Source organism: Asterias amurensis, chromosome 1 (assembly GCF_032118995.1).
Source record: "Asterias amurensis chromosome 1, ASM3211899v1".
Taxonomy (NCBI): Eukaryota; Metazoa; Echinodermata; class Asteroidea; order Forcipulatida; family Asteriidae; genus Asterias; species Asterias amurensis.
Window position 1 is genome coordinate 34,464,689 of NC_092648.1, and position 16,704 is coordinate 34,481,392.

Here is a 16,704-nt window from a genome sequence, read left to right on the forward strand (position 1 = left end):
CCCATGGAACTCCTATGACTATGGGAATTTTAGTACAAGCCCCTGGTGGCCGCTATGGTCTCTAAAATGGTTAATTATTAAGGGAGTGCGATGAATGCAGGCAAGAAAATCAGATTCTGAGTTTGGTAAGAGCTCTGGGTTGACTCACCATCACGTAAACATCCAATACGATAAAGCATCGGCATCTTAATAACAAAGGCAAAGATATCGTCTATGAAGGTGTTGAGAGCTTTGTAGGTGAGCATACGCCATGGAAGGTGAGCCACTGATTTCATCTTGTAGTTAATGAACAGCTGGGGTGTCATCATGATGAAACCTGTGGAGAAATAACAGTGGACATTGGTAAGAAACATTGTCTGTCAAACTGTGACACAAATCTGTAACAGATTTTGTAAAAAACATCAGCTAATTTGATATATCCCATTTCAGTATTGACAGATTGAACAATTGTAAAAGTGTAAACAGATTCAATTTTTGTGAAAAGTATCAACAGATTCTCAGTTTATTAAACAGCAACAAAACCAACATTTGCCAAAGTCAGCTTTTGTTAAGTCAGCTTAACAGTGGTCAACTTGCCAGATGGCAGTTAAAAACACCAGAGGATCAGTCAAACTTCACTCCTTGTAGTCAGGCTGGCTAGTTCAGGATTGAAAAGCATCCCTATTTCATTTAAAATAATAACCAGTGAAACACGCGGTTGACTTGTGACTTGACCAGCTAACAGGACCTCCAGGTTAGTCACTGAACAAAATAAGAGAAAACCCTGAAAGTATCAATATATTCAATATTTGTAACCATTGTGTTTGGATACGAAGGAAATGCAAAGTACCAGCCATACGTTTACTCACCAAATGTAAGCAGGAAGCCATAGAGCATGTTAAGGACGAATGAGTACCAGCCTTTATGTTCCTGATATATGACTGAATAGACTGAGTATCCGGCAAGAAGTGGAAATAATAACCAAGACAGATACTTAAACGCCATCTGCAGAAAAAAACACACAACTGTTTTACATATCAATCAAAATGATACTTTTTTTACTTGTTTTGTGTTAAATTTCAAGCGTTAAAGAGAGCACTCTCTGTCTGAAGTGTGGTAATTTGATAAAGTTTCTGTTTCTGGTGATGATTTGGGCGCACACCATGCACATGAAATAGCAGTTGGTGGTGTAACAACTAATACTACAATCCCGACCAAAATGCTTGGGCCACCCATTTGCAATGTTACAATAAACATTCTATGTCCACTTCCCCCTGACAAATAAACATTTCGTCCCCCCCCCCCCCACTCCATGTTGATTGGAACACAGAAGACCGCGCAATGAAAGGGGGCACGGGGGCTCAAAGAGGTTTGGCCTGGATTGCAGTTCATGTACATGGTGTCTTTGCCAACCTCGCTAACCCCTTCCTCAACGACACCTCTGGGTTGTCACCAGAGGAAGTACCACTTTACCAATTTGATTAATTTCGTCCCCCTGATTTGTAGATCTAACTACTCACCTGGTCAAATTTCTTAGTAGAGGACTGCGTGTAGGAGGATTTATCTTCAAACCGTATCGGGATGAATCCAAGGTATGGATTCTCCCTGTCAAACTGTCAAAATAAAAAATCAAGTCAGCCGATAAATTAGAATGCAATGTAAGTTATGAGATATGGTTTTGTTGTGTGCTTGGCGAGCTGAGTCGGTATCTTTCAGTTTCGGTGTAATGCTACAGTTTCACAGTGTAAATCTACAGTTTCACATTTGAGCGCTTTTGGAACAAGCACTAAGATAGGTCTATCATATTTTTCTTAGGGGTTATACTTTCCTTTCTCCATAATTGAAATAATTTTTTTTATTTTTCAGTTTAAACTAAAAATACAGTGAGGTGTTATTTTTCAAAAACACAAGACCGCTTGACTTGTAGGGTTTTAAGTTTAAGCTAAAATCGTTAGTCTTGGGTCTGGTGGTCGACCCAGTGTTAATCTCAAGAAAGTTTACCTAAACACTGGAAGGACTACACACTTTAGCATCTCTGTGGTCCAGTGTTTAGACTGCAAGACTTGCAATCCCAAGGTTGTGGGTTCAAATCCTACTCAGCTAACCGCTGTTTTTTCGATGACTGAAATTAGTATTGTCATCTAGTAACTGAACCACAATTTCTTGATTTGAGCAATTCATAATCATGGGCATTTAACCAATGTTTGTATGCGCGGAGGCCTGATACTTCACGGAGGCAACAAAGGCAATTGCCTCCATGCCCCCTGGTCATTGCCTTGGTGCCCTTCAAGTGCTCAAGTAGAAATTTATATTTTCCTAATAGAAATGTCACAAGGAGAATGCCTTGGTGCCCTTGCCCTTTCAAAAATGAAGCATAAAAGCATGTGAGAGAGATTGGCTGTTGTCAGTTTGGTGTTTATACACATTTGTAGGAGTTTGCCAAGTTCCCTTGTTGGGAAGATCGTCTACAAAAATAAAATAAAATACCCCCCCCCCAAAAAAAAAAACAAAAAAAAAAAACAAGGACAAAAAATAGCCTCCTACCTTGACATTGACAACTTTGGTGATCTTCCATCCCTCTATGATCAGACCAATGAACACGCTGACCTTAATGACAAAGTTGGTCTCATTATCCATGATGTAGAGAAGCACAATCAGCGACTGGAACACACCGAAGAACACAGAGCGAACAGACAGGCCTTCTAGGGACTTGCGGTTATTCCAGAACTGGATATCTGTAAGGCATCAAGGGAATTGTATTCAAACCGGATGCCGGTGGTGGATTGATGCAGATTTTGTTTTGCATACACCTTCTTTATGTGATCTCACTACCTCTCAGTGTGGTCAATTGAAACAATTCTTTTCCTGAAGATGATAAGTCCACACTGATCAAAGTGTCCCAATTTTTTTTACACCACAGGTTTCTTGTCAATACCACAACCCATAAGAGAGATTTTACGATGTACATGGAGTTACCTGAAACTTTACTAGAAACAATTCTTTACAGCAACTGTTCACAGATATGTTTCATATACAAAAATTGCATTTTACAATATCAACATGTTGGAGTCTCACATGAAGCGTTTATATGTGAAAGGGAGTATTTCTTCTCCTTTTCATTATTTTGTTTATTGAAGTTCACCGTAATGCTGACGACACTATGGGTGCGTTCGAATAGCTTCCCTGTGATGCTCATACGAGTGACCCCCTGACAAGAGCTAATCGAACGATCAAACTAGCGCTCTCGTGGTGACGCCATGCACCTCGGGCCAACCCCAAGTGACCCGCTCCACAAGCAGGGCACTGGGGGCTGACCCGGGTGAGCACCTGGAATGATGTCAAAGCTATTCGAACGTACCCGGGGCAGTCGGGGGTCGACTCAGGGAAGCACCCTATGAAATTTGGTTTCACCCAAAAAAGTGTACAAGAGCCTTTTCCCATATAAAACTTAATTATTGTAAGTTAACAAAAAAAGTTGCATCCTCTGAAGGTGACCCCTTGGCTGCCACTTCCCAGGTTGAATGGTAAACTTGGGTGTGATCCCTGGCTACACGGCAGTGAAAGGTTGTATGGCTTCTGACTGGCACCCCCTGAACAATCAAAGATATTGACATAATAGGGAGACCACCAACATAGAGCTAGATAGTTCAGTTGGAAGAGTGTCAGCATGTTAATCCGGGGTCGTTGCTCTTGCAAATAATTCTTTGTTCAACCTCAAATAATTTACAGAAAAAGATTAAAGAACACAAGAACTCCTTACCATTTTTGAATGCCAGGAATTCAAAGACACTGTGGACGATAGAGACGACAAAGGTGAGTCCTAGGAGATATGGGTTGGTCTCCAGCATAGCTCTCTGTACAGTGAAAACAAGAACAAGTATTACCGATGACATCTTGGATTCTACAAAGTATTTATGAATCTGAGTCCGTTTCTGAAACAGCGGCGTCGGCTACAGCTACGGCTAGATCGCTGCTCGTCTGCTTATTCAACACTGACAGACACGCTGAATTAGCCATAGCCATTTCGGGACACAGCCACAGTGAGAATAACTTCTAAATAGACTGGTGCCTTACAGAAGTATATTGATAAATCAATCAATTGAGGTTTAATAAATACTGTGTGGAGACACCTACCTTTAAGCTGTCTTGCTCATCATCGTCTTCCCCACCTCCGCTATCTCCCATGATCATCGTCCACTGATTACGCATAGACTGAGCAGCATAGAATTGAAGCTTGAACAGTGAGATGGGTGTGTAGGTCAGGGTGAGAGGAAGGCGCCTTGAGGAAAGCAAAGATGAAAGAAGAACATTCACACATTGAAATGATATTTCTGTTGCAGTGCTGCCAACATTTTCATCTTGCAGTATAGGGGATATTTTATACAACAATCACAGAGATATCCGATGATAATTTGTGCTTCAGCGCTTTGAAACAGTGTTAAAGCGCTTTATAAATGCTTTTAAGTTAAGTTATAATAAATAAGGAGTGGGCCATTTCTGCCAAGAATGAAACTCCCGTGACTCTGCTATTTACACATGAAGACAACCAAAGCCCAATGCTTTGATTTCTGAAAAAATATGAGTTTTGAGATGTATTTTAAATTTATAGGTACCTGCCCCATTTAGAATTACATTCAAAATAGTTACGTGTTCATAAGAACATGAAAAATGGGTTGATTTTCATCACTGCTAAAGCCATGTCAGTATTTCCGATAAATTCCATTTTTTTTAAATCATATTTTATAACATTCTTTCCCTTTATTAGTCGCAGTGACATGATAGATCCCTTCGAGCCACCAGACTAGAAAGTTGAAATAACTTACGGAGTCGACTCATTGATGGGTGTGTAATCACTGTTGAGGTTCCAGTAATCGTTAACATAAACCATAGGGTAGTAATCACCAGACACGTGAAATTTGACATCTGAGATAAGGAAAAAAAAAAGAGAAATTAAGTTTGGAATACATAGACTAAAACTAATGAAGCTTGCCGAAAGTGTAATGAAGCTTGCAGTCGTTTTATGAGCCAAAAGTAACCACATCTGGGTGGAATTAAAGGTATATGCTGCAATCTTTGCAGCATGAATTAGTCTTTTTGCGATATGGCAAACACAATAGGACTACACATTGTGGTTTAGGTGTATACAGAAAGGTGTACCTAAACCAACAGTGCACAATGCGTCCACTATGTCTCGAAATGGCTCATTGAATTCAAAACACTATTTCTTTGACTTACATTCATCCAGCGGCGAAGGTACACTGCCAGCCCTCCATGGAGTGTGATCGTCTACAATGTTAACAGTGAGATTGGGATGCCAGTGGGAAACAATCTGCGTTGGACCCTCCTCCTCTGCCCTCTGGAAAATCAACACCACATTCAAGAAGTTTATGATTGCTCAAACATTTCTTATCAGGTTTTGCCTTAAGCAAACATAATGCAATGTACTGACTATCCAAACACTGACCCTTTGAACTGACATGGCCACTATCTGTTCATGGTGTGCCGTTTTAAAAATCCAATTGTACATAAATAAATATATGGGCCAAATTTCATACCGCTGCTTAAGCACAGATTTTGACTAGTATCATGCTTATTTCTGCTAAGCAAGACACTGTTAAGTAATATTTTCTGCTTAAAGGCAGTGGACACTACTAGTAATTACTCAAAATAATTATTCGCATAAAACCTTACTTGGTAACGAGTAATGGGGAGAGGTTGATAGTGTAAAACATTGTGAGAAACGGCTCCCTCTGAAGTGCCATAGTTTTCGAGAAAGAAGTGAATTTTCCATGAATTTGATTTCGAGACCTCAGATTTAGAACTCGAGGTCTCGAAATCAACCATCTAAACGCACACAACTTCGTGTGACAAGGGTGCTTTTTCCTTTCATTATTATCTCGCAAGTTCGATGAACGATTGAGCTCAAATTTTAACAAGTTTGTTATTTTATGCATTTGTTGAGATACACCAACTGTGAAGGCTATTCTTTGACAATTACCAATAGTGTCCACTGTCTTTAAGCAGCTCTATGAAAATGGGCCATGGTGTGAGTGCCGCCTAAAATTGTGACGTCAAATTTAAAGTAAAAACCTACAAGTACCTTAAGGTCTTCTAGACTGGCTTCAGTCTCTCCTGTCAGTAGATTCTTTGTTTTGGTGAAATGACGTTTCTTGAATCGATTCAGTCCTAAAATTACAATCGTATGTACAACAATAAGCGAAGACTGTATAACAGTAAAATGCAACTCTGAAATGGTACATTAAAATTGTGATCCATTTATTTTTCATAAGGTCAACAAAAAATACAAAATCAAATTAAAGAAAAAAGAATACCATGTCTGTACAAAGCAAAACGTTAAAACCTGAAATGTTTTTATGATTATTACATACATCAAGAACTCGGTATAAGTTCCACATGAAATCCAGATTACATCTTGATTTTAAAATGAAAATTCTGGGCAAAAGAGCAGTGCAGATATGACTTACTTTTACTCATTGAGACTGTGTATCTCTTGGCAAACTTTCCTTTCTGTCTTGGATCTGGGGAATAACCGTTCTTTGTGAAGAAGATGTGGATGTACAAGGAACCATTGTTCATTGCTTCCTGGTATGAGAAACGGCAACATACAGTCAAAAGTAAGAATGAGTTCTACATTTATATTGCGCAAATTCTATATCTGCATCACAATAACTTGACTCTAAACATGCTGGGAGAGGGTGTATTAGGCAGATCTGATCCAAAAACATTAATGGGGTAGGCCCGGATCAGTCGCAACAATGTAACCTGTTTCTGTCAAGCAATATTTCTCTATGCTTAGCAAGTTTTTGTGCATACAGACTTTATGAAATTTTGCCCTGCTCGGAACGGATGAATGGGCATAGTATTCTCTTCATTTATGGCCTTAAAGTTAAGCTTTTTTTAATACAGGCTAAAGCATGTGTTGTCACGGTTTTGTTTATATTGTGGTATTGTGACCACTTAGTAATACAGAATAACTGCCCAAGCTTACCTCCGATACGTCCACAAAGTTTGTTAACTCGTATGATCCGTCCCCATTGGGACCGCTAGACCAGTCCCCATACTCCAGGTCCGTCAGCTCCCAAAACAAATACTGACTCTCATTGAACTGTGTGAACTTCTCTTGGTCGGTCACATAAATACGAAGATCCTTAGAAGAAGAAGAGGAGTCATGATAATAATTAGAGGACTTGGGGTTGAACTAAGACAAATTTACTAGAGTGGGAATTGAACCAACGACCAACGGATTATCATGCCAGCACTCCACCAACTGAGCTAACTAGCCCCTGGTTCAGGGGTGCCAGTCAGAAGCCCTCTAATCGTTAACTGCCGTGAAGCCAGGGATCAAACCCAAATTACAATACAGCCTTGGAAGCGGCAGTCAGGGTATCACGTTAAGTAGATGCGACTTATCGTTTTAATAATTAGGCAGTAACAGCGATGGAGATTTTAGCAGAGCTGTGTTTCCATTGTCAGCTCTCTTTGGGGAAGGGTACATTTGGTCATTATAAGTGCAAAATGAATTTAAAAGTAAGTTGACAAATTGAGCACACATGGGTGGGCCTGCCAAGGACTCACAAATTTCACCCAGAACTCTGAGCAAAATAGATTTCCCCTGAAATAAATCTCATTATCCACTGTTGATCTGAGACACAGCTAATGATAAGGAGTATCAAATGTCACATAGAAAGATCACAGTCAAAAGGACATTCAACTTATTGCATGGCCCCATAACATGGACAGTTTGGCAACCTGGCATCATGCTTGAAGCTTGCACTCCGTCAAAGATGGCCCCGTAATTAAACATGAATATTGTTGATCCCCTCGCTACAACTCTGATTGTAGACTTGAATATTCCTCTGTTAGGCTCTTTCACAAGTATGGACTGTTCTAATCCTTCAGACTCAAGCGATTTTTTTGAGAAACAAAAAGAGTTTGTAATTCAAGCTCTCCAAACAAATATGTAAATAGCTTTTCAGTTGCTTTTATCAGAACAGTAGGTGGATTTCACATAACATCACTAGCTCAAAACCACTATCTTTGATGACAAAGGAAAAGCTGACATTGGTCGAGGGCTTTTCAAGTTGCGGATGTGATTGTATGCGTTTGTATGTTTCTATTGTTCGTCATCAAAGATGGGGGATAACACAAGGATGTATACATACCATTGCCATCCCCTTTGGGAAGAGATTACCGGCCAACTTGGAACTGACTACAGCTTTACCGTCCTCTGTGGTGGTTGTGTTCTCGGCAGGAGCTGAGGACTTGCGGAAGAAGCTCATAACCATGTAGAAAACAAAGACACGGAAGGCCATACCTTTGACGGTTTGCCATGTGCTCTGTTGGGGAGGAGGTGCCTGCTCCTGTGCACCAGCCTGTATAGAGCAAAAGTTTATGAGATATTCAAGCTTGAATAGACCTTATGCATTGATGCCATCCAGAGGCCATCTTCGTGGAAAAGCGGTGACGAAACAATCAAAACGCAGATTTGTACGCCCTGTGCACAGGATTGGCCAATGAACAACCTCCTTTTGACCTCTAGGTGAGGGCGCCCTACTGAAATGACGTCATGTGCATAAGGTCTATTAACACAAACACAGACAGGGTCCAACTTCATGGCTCTGCTTACCGTAAGCAAAGAATCACCACTTAACAGAAGCAGGGAATTCCGTGCTTACGCTAAATATATTAAACAAGTTGACAGAGATTTTCTGATTGTGCGAGGGTGTAGTTCCTGATACTAATAATAGGCATTCTTTGCTTACACAGCTAGCAACAAAATTTGGTGTGTACCCTATGTCGGAGCAAAGAAAGGAAATTGCCAAGAGGCACCCACTCACGTTTTTCACTCACAAGACTAAGTTACGATTATGCCCCCCCCCCCCCCACCAAAAAAAAACCCAACCCAAAACACTAAACAAACATACAGACAAGCTTATTTTGGTAATTTTATCTCCTAAAATTAGGAAACAAAATTACCAAAATCAGTTTGTTTGTTTTTTGGGGGACAGGCCAAGCTGAACTTTTACTCACATGTTCCTTGTAGTCGGAAATCCAATCAGGCATTGTTCAAAATTGTTGAATTTTCTTCTTTGGTATTAATATTTTGCGAAAAGAAAATCTGAAATTGACGTTTCCCACACGCACGTCGCAAACGGACTTGCTTGTAAACACTTTCTTGCATTGATCACTACCGCCCCACAGTGGGCCAGGTCAAGGTCAAACTGCGCCAAAATAGGCAACTGGTGATTGTTTCAAAAATCAGTACTTCCATTTTGTTATTGTTCTAGTCCAGGGGTATGTTAAAAGAAAGAATTAATGAAAAAAATCTCTTCAAAATTCGGGTTATGACTTTATTTAGACACAAAATGGTAAAAAAGTGCGGCAAAAAGGTGAGAATTGGGCACCCACAATAATATATTTGATGATGTTTAGCACTTTTTTATTTTGGGGTGGGGCGGGGGGGGGGGGTATTTTTTATGTTATTCATTACAAATTACAATTTACATCAATCGAAATTGGTAATGTGAGAAGACGTGTGGTCATTGCAAACTCCAAGCGATCTAGAACTGGTCAATGATCCAAAACGACAGTACAGAGTAATATTTTGCAATTACTCCCAGCAGAGTAGAACTTGAATTGAACCCATTCATTATGCGGGCAGGCACACGCACATGCCGCCCGCACGCACACATGACAATGCATTGATCATCATGCAGTTTTATCGAGTCGTTTTCAGTAATTCATTTGCATTTAAATTTTACTTTTCTACCCCTAAAAAGATCTTAAATCTATTCAAAAGAGCACATATGTATTCCGTCATATCTTAACAATAAGGCTACCTGTCCATTTTGATTCTCGGCCACTGCAGAATCGCTTGGAACCAAATCACCTCCACTGGCTGAAGCCGATTCTGCTACAGCTGTGTTGTCCGCCATGTTGAAATTTAGGATTACATGAATATTCAAGTCACGGTGATGACGTCAGATAATTCCTTAAAATAAAAATAAACTTACGCACGCCCTCAACTAGATAAGTTCTTTTAAAGGGATCGGGGTAGGGGTAGTGTTACATTGACTTGTGACAGACAGGGGGTGGGGGGGGGGGGGGGGGGAGAAGGGGTGGCTATGGGTCACCATCCAGAACCCTTAGCCCACCCGACCAACCCTCCCTCCTCCCCGAAAGAAAAAGAGATTAAAAATGCCTAGATATATGGTTTGATTATAGAGCAAGGAATGGTTTGATCAAAATAGCTCCCAAAAGCACGACCAACTTTGCCTATAGACTGGCCCCCAAATGAAACCTGTCCCATTACATCACTACTGGTGAGAAACTTCTTTCTTTGTTCTTTATCAACAAAATATATTTTCTGTCCTTTACTCCAGCAATTCAAACTCAGCCATTTTTGTTCTTACGAATTGAACATGATGGGAAAAACCCCTGCTAGTGTAGATAACATTCTCACACCCTCACAATGAAAATCAGAGCCCGAAAAAGAAACTTCACACACATGACCGTATATGATGAAGCATATATTTTGGAAGCATTTGTATGTTCTTGATAATTTACCTTGGCTTCGTCTCAGTAAAATTATAAAAACTTCTTCACCACACATTGATTCCCTTAATAAATCCCCCAAACTTTGCTTATAATACAATGGGAATTGCTTTTATTGGGCTGTATCGGCAAATAATAAAGGTTATTCAACTTTCCTGATTATTTTTGAAAATGTAGAAACACATTCCACAGAACAATTACTATTGTTTTGTTATTTTGGCTGTTATTAAAAGGGAAATTTGTATTCAGTACAGGGAAAAAATTACAGGAAAGTTTTGTGATTGCATATGTATACTTTATTTACATTTCATTCATTCAGAAAGAAAGAAAAACAAAAATCCAATAAAATAATAATTTGTTTAATAATAATGGTCTTAACGTAGTTTTAGATTATAACAATACAAATGTGATGAATGATAACTAACATTTTTGTCTAAAATACAAACAAGCATTTCCCATGACAAAACTAATGATTTTCAACAAATTGTTCCAGTACATCAATCTTGTTTTTCTGAACAATTTGTTTAAAAAAAACCAGCAAATCAAAGCTGAAATTCTTAGGGAAAATACCCAGTCTGCACATTTTGTGTATTAAGATCCAGTGCCAGGGGCAAATCCAGGGGCAAATCCAGGGGGCTGATCATGGGGATGGGGTCCAGACGGCCCCTGTTCTTGACAACCCCCCCCCCACCCCTTTTCTCAGCTTATTGTTTTAAATTTGCAATATCACAAAAAGCCATACAATTGCTACAGATAAAAACTCCTATTGTTGGTTTTACAACTACTTTGTTGTTGTTGACTCTCCTTGGTCAAATTCTTGGATTTAATAAATTGAATAATCGGCTAATTGACCCCATGAATGACACAGAATGCACTTCCGCAAAATGAGCGTCTACCATTTCTGCCAATTTGGTAGTCAATTTTCTTGTGTCCATTTTTACTTTCAAATTGCCGAATAGGACAGGGGCATGTAAGTGCACTCTGGGTCACAAAGTTTGTAATTACACCAGTTTTTAAACTAGAGTATGTGAGTGGATTAAGAATTTAGGAACAAATGATTTAAAAACATTCATAGTTCTGAATGGTTCCAAACCTTTTAATTAACCTAATTCAGACTGAGATTAACATGGTAAAATGGAACCAGTGATAAATTGCTATAACGTGCTAAACAACACCAAGAAATCATTAAGCTTGGCCTTTTTAAAATAATGTATATCAATTTTACATTATTTAATTAACCAATTTACAAATAGGTTGCAAATATATACTTTAGAGATTTCATTTTTGCTGTTAACATTTTTCCGTAAAAAAAGTTCATTAGTGTTTACGTAAAATACATCCGTCAGTTTCTAAAACACATCTGTCAGTTTCTCTATCAAAATGTACATTTGAACATCTGTATTTACATGCCCAATGTTTGGAATAATTTGAGCTTGTTGTTGAAAATTGTAACAAGAAGGAAGTTAGGATAACAAGTCCATATAAATATAAGAAACATTTTTTTCTTTACAGAACTAACAAATTGATACTGATTGAGAGCTCTAGTAATTAAGCAGACAGTTGATTAGATGTATCTAACGTCTTTAAACAAATTTAATATGAGAGCCAATACTTATACCAATAATTAGAATAATAACTTTATACTTTATAGAAAACAAGAAAATGCTTACTGTATTCAAATTTCAAAAGGAATTTTAGCTAAACCAACTCCGTCAATCGGTAAGCACATAGTCATAAAACGTTTTTTGAAACAAATACTCAGAAACTTTGAACGTTGTATTTACTGTGCAACTAAACCCTTTTGCAATGTCTGCAAAGTGTCATTTTGGTAGAAAACAAATAATCAAATGATAGCATGGATGCCATTACCAACTTTGACAGTAATGTTTACTTAATTACATTTCGGCTGAATATGTTATATAAACTGATACATGAACAGTTTTTATATAAATTGCATTCTGGGTAGAGCACACAAATTCTGGTTCAATGTTTTACAGGAAACACTGTTTAATTGTATAAATTTTCTTTTGACTACCTTCATGTCATAGGCAATATAAATAATTTATAGTTGTTTTAAACATTAAATCAGATGGAAATATGTGTCAGGCCAATTGGGTTTAACACTATCTTTCAATACCAACCAAAAAACCTTTGGATGAAGTATGAAATTGTGCAGTTTTTGTTGTACCGGTATATGCAGATAAGTTGACTTGCATTTCATTGTTTAACTCTATTCATACCTTAGTTGACAACATAAAATCTATGAACTAACTTTGGGAACCTTTGTTTTCTCTTGTCAGGATTTCATTGTGGCAACAAACTTTCCAAAGAAAGAAAACTACTTACGAAGCTCTGAAAAGTTTTACCATAGTGATTCGTATTGTGACATCACACTAAGCAACTGCGATTGATTTGCAGTAAAGATCTATCTTAGCTCTTTGTGAAATCGGCTACAGAATTACAAAAAAAATACCAACACAAAATTGTTGAGACATTATTGCTGTAAATGAACATTCTGCAGTTATAAGGTTGTTATATTGGAATGCCAAGGGTCGTTTTTTAAGGTATTATACTTAATGGGAATGTTTCTCCATCTCTCCTAAAATTGGACACAGTTGTAAAAGGTGAGATTAAGGTATAGTCTAGTTCTCTAGATTTGTGTCATTTATTTGATCCCAGATTGATTTAAGTTTTGATTAAACAATTTTTAAAAAGACACTAATTAAAGGGAAATATATTGTATTAAATTGCCCCTTTAACTTAATATGACCTCCCTAAAGTATTATGAGGGGAGTAAATAAGCTACTTACTGTGGTCATCATGAATGACAAAAAGTCAGTTGGATTTGAAAAAATATTTTCCTTTAAAGGCAGTGGACACTATTGGTCATTGTCAAAGGCTAGCCTTCACAGTTGGTGTATCTCAACATATGCATAAAATAACAAACCTAAATCTAGTGACCGAAGCAAATTCTGATCGTAGCCATCAGTGGAGAGACGACAGGAAGGGGGCAGGGGCGGGGAAGGGTCAGGGGTCAACTGGTTTATTTATTCCTTAAGAGGTTCTTTGCTCTCTTATCAGCTTGCGAAATTCTCTCCTCATTTGACTCGGCCTGAAAATAAGAAGCAAATACAGATAAGTTAGAATGAGAAATTTTATGCGCAAGAAGTTGCTAAAAAAAAGCAAAGCCTTATATATTGTAATCTTTGTCCATAAAGGTACTGGCTTGGCCACTTTTAACGACTTGGTGTATTTAAATACTGCAAAGTGTGCTTTATTAAATATTATTGTACATTTTAACGTTTATTATTAGGTAGGTACGCTATACAATGTTTTCTCCTTATTTACATGTATTAGGCCCAGTATTTTGTTTATTTTATTATTTTATTTGGGCCCATCGAGCATTTTAAAAATCTTAAATTTGTTTTAAAGAATGAACTTTGTAAATGACAAGTAAGAGAGTACAGCAAGACTTGCATAAACTATTTGTAGATGGTGAATGGCAATCTAATGAAAACTTCTTAAAGAGTACTGGGATTAGATTGAAAGATTAACTCTACAGGTTGACCACCCCCCCCCCCAAAAAAAAAAAAAGAAAACCAAAAAAAAAAAAACCCAAAACAACACAAACAAAGCAAACCCGCCCCAAAACAAACGACACACCCCCCAAAAAACCAAACCCCTAAAACAAGACAATCAGCAACAACAATATGTGACCTGCAAGTTTATAGACTAACAAAGACAGAAAGTCAGGCAGAAAACTGGACAGGCAGCAAAAAAGACAACTGAACAGACAATTCTGTTTGTCTGGACAGGTAGCAACAGACAACTGGACAGTACATGTACAACAACAGACAAAAACACTAACAGACAACTGGACATTACCTGGACATTACAACAACAGACAAAAACACTAACAGACAACTGGACATTACAGCAACAGACAAAAACACTGACAGATAACTGGACAGACAATTCTGTTCGTACAGACATGCTGCAACAGACAGCCGACAAACAGCAACAGACAAAAACACTGACAGACAAAAAAACAATCCACCCCATGTTTATTAAGGACAAACAAATGCAGCCTGAACAAAACATGACACCAGGAAAGACTCCAAATGGTACGGACGGAATGAATGGACACTCAAATTTGGGAGACAAAACGATTCCTTCCTCTAGACTGGCGGCAAGTCTAGTAACAAACACAAACACCCTTATAGATCAAGTATGTTTGGCACTAACATTGATGTGCTATTATTTCTCTTTTCTAAAAAAATATCTATTAGGTACCGCTAGAACAAAAAACCCTTGTGGGGTAGTATTACCCCGTAAGTTGGCATGTGTAAGGGCACATTCCCGCACACTCAATAGACCCCTTGCATTTGATGTCACAATTTCCAAACAGCGCCCTCGTTGAAGTCAATGAAGACATGAATGAGAGATGTGCACAGCACGTATATGCTTCCATTGTTTGACCTCAGCAATGGCGGCAAATGCGAGGGGTTTATCAAAATGGCGAGATCCTCACAAACACACTACAACATACAAATTACATTCTTCACTGTTACAATCCAAACAATACACCGAACCTCCTAATGTAAATACAGTACTAAAAAAATGCATGACTACAGTCATCTTGAAAATATCTTTTCGGTGGACCTTGTGTGGGTACCAAGGGACAAGAGCTTTGCGTCTAAGATGTAGGTTGTTACTGACAGGCTCATGAAATTATGGTGTAGCATGACTGCATTATGATTTTCAGCATAATTCATGTGAGGCAAAACATTGCAGTTGTGAATTAGGCAAAACTTGACATGTCGTTTGAGACTGGGGTCACATTTATACAGCTGCTTCGTGAACAAAATATTTCATTAAGCAAATCGTCTGTCTGAGCAAATAAAACTAGGGACCATTGTTGTTCAACATATAAAACAGGTTACCTTGGCTGGTACCCTGTATCCTCTAAGCAAATGTTTTCTGTGCTGATCAGTTCTATGGTATGCAAGTTAATGTCTGCAGACCATTCCCAGAGATTTATTATCAAGGGAACTATCAGAAGCATCAGGAAGAGTTGGCAGCTTTGCATCTCCCCTGATACTCTTATTGTTTCTAAGAAAAACCCCCAAAATACTACTTCCATACAAGTGACTATTTTCCTCAGACCATGTCTGAACATCATGTGAAACATTGGATGCCCAAAGCACTGTATGGCACCAGCAAGAACTGCAGCTATTAATTCGGACAAGGCTAATAAAAATAGACCAATCCATTCAGCCCCGCCTACCATAGCGCCCTCTATCAGCGAGGGAAATGCGTATGCGGGCTGTCTCGCTCTGCGATGCAGCACACACCTAAAAGACCGACGCAGCCTTACACAAGTCAGACACTTGCTTATATTTTACAATGGGATATCAGCTGATGCACTTTTATCAGAAATTTTGTCAGGTTTTTTTACCCCAGCACTCTACACATAACAATTGTCACAAGAACTGAACTGGTACAAACATTAAAAAAACGGAACAATGGAAGCAGAAACTGCACCGATGATAATGACAAGTCATGATATGTGTTAGTTCCAGTACAGCTGATTTTAATCATCAAGAACATTTCTTTCATATGGCCTCCAATAAAAATTCAAAAATTTAAAACATGATAGTACAAATAAACAAGTGTCTTCAATATTGCCATTTTTGTTTTCAATGTTATATCTAACCACAATTAGTTTGACATCGAGTTGAAAAAGTAGCTACGAAAGTATTTTATTGCCACTGACCCTGGAATGTAAAACCAGGTGATATGGACAATACATTTAATAGTAGTTTGTTAACATAAAACTACAAAAAAAATTAATCATCATAACCAAATCCACTCTGTGATTTAGCACATTAAAAAACCTGAACCCAAAGCCAACGGAATGGCCTTTTAAAGATCAAGCCAATGAATATTGACTCGGGTGCAAACAAAACTTACATACATATAACATAATAAATTATGTTTCTGACCGGTTTTATCAAAAACAGCTCTAATTGCTGGCCTTTTTGTCTCTAAATGACAACATCAGTGTAATTATACTCTGATTTCCGTCAAAATTGATAACAAAGTGAAAAGCCGTGTCATATTGAGCTGCTGGAATAAATATGGGGTTCC

At 38.3% G+C, this 16,704-nt stretch overlaps 2 protein-coding genes across 3 annotated transcripts in view; both read right to left on the minus strand.

Annotated features, from left to right (window-relative positions):
- LOC139941128 (putative lipid scramblase CLPTM1) overlaps positions 1–9,936 on the minus strand; it is a 14,147-nt gene extending 4,211 nt beyond the window's left edge. The window contains exons 1-13 of the mRNA XM_071937578.1: positions 9,840–9,936; positions 8,163–8,372; positions 6,989–7,147; positions 6,465–6,582; positions 6,080–6,165; positions 5,215–5,335; positions 4,803–4,902; positions 4,114–4,258; positions 3,740–3,833; positions 2,524–2,714; positions 1,500–1,592; positions 849–984; positions 149–316 (exon numbers count right to left, since the gene is read on the minus strand). Of these exons, the coding sequence (XP_071793679.1) occupies positions 149–316; positions 849–984; positions 1,500–1,592; positions 2,524–2,714; positions 3,740–3,833; positions 4,114–4,258; positions 4,803–4,902; positions 5,215–5,335; positions 6,080–6,165; positions 6,465–6,582; positions 6,989–7,147; positions 8,163–8,372; positions 9,840–9,935 (1,717 nt within the window). The 5' untranslated portion in view covers position 9,936. The remainder of the gene's footprint in view (positions 1–148; positions 317–848; positions 985–1,499; positions 1,593–2,523; positions 2,715–3,739; positions 3,834–4,113; positions 4,259–4,802; positions 4,903–5,214; positions 5,336–6,079; positions 6,166–6,464; positions 6,583–6,988; positions 7,148–8,162; positions 8,373–9,839) is intronic.
- A 1,941-nt stretch (positions 9,937–11,877) lies between these two features.
- LOC139937866 (synaptosomal-associated protein 25-like) overlaps positions 11,878–16,704 on the minus strand; it is a 131,729-nt gene continuing 126,902 nt past the window's right edge. For both annotated transcript variants that reach the window (XM_071933241.1, XM_071933231.1), the window contains exon 8: positions 11,878–13,666. In XM_071933241.1, the coding sequence (XP_071789342.1) occupies positions 13,598–13,666 (69 nt within the window). In that variant the 3' untranslated portion in view covers positions 11,878–13,597. The remainder of the gene's footprint in view (positions 13,667–16,704) is intronic.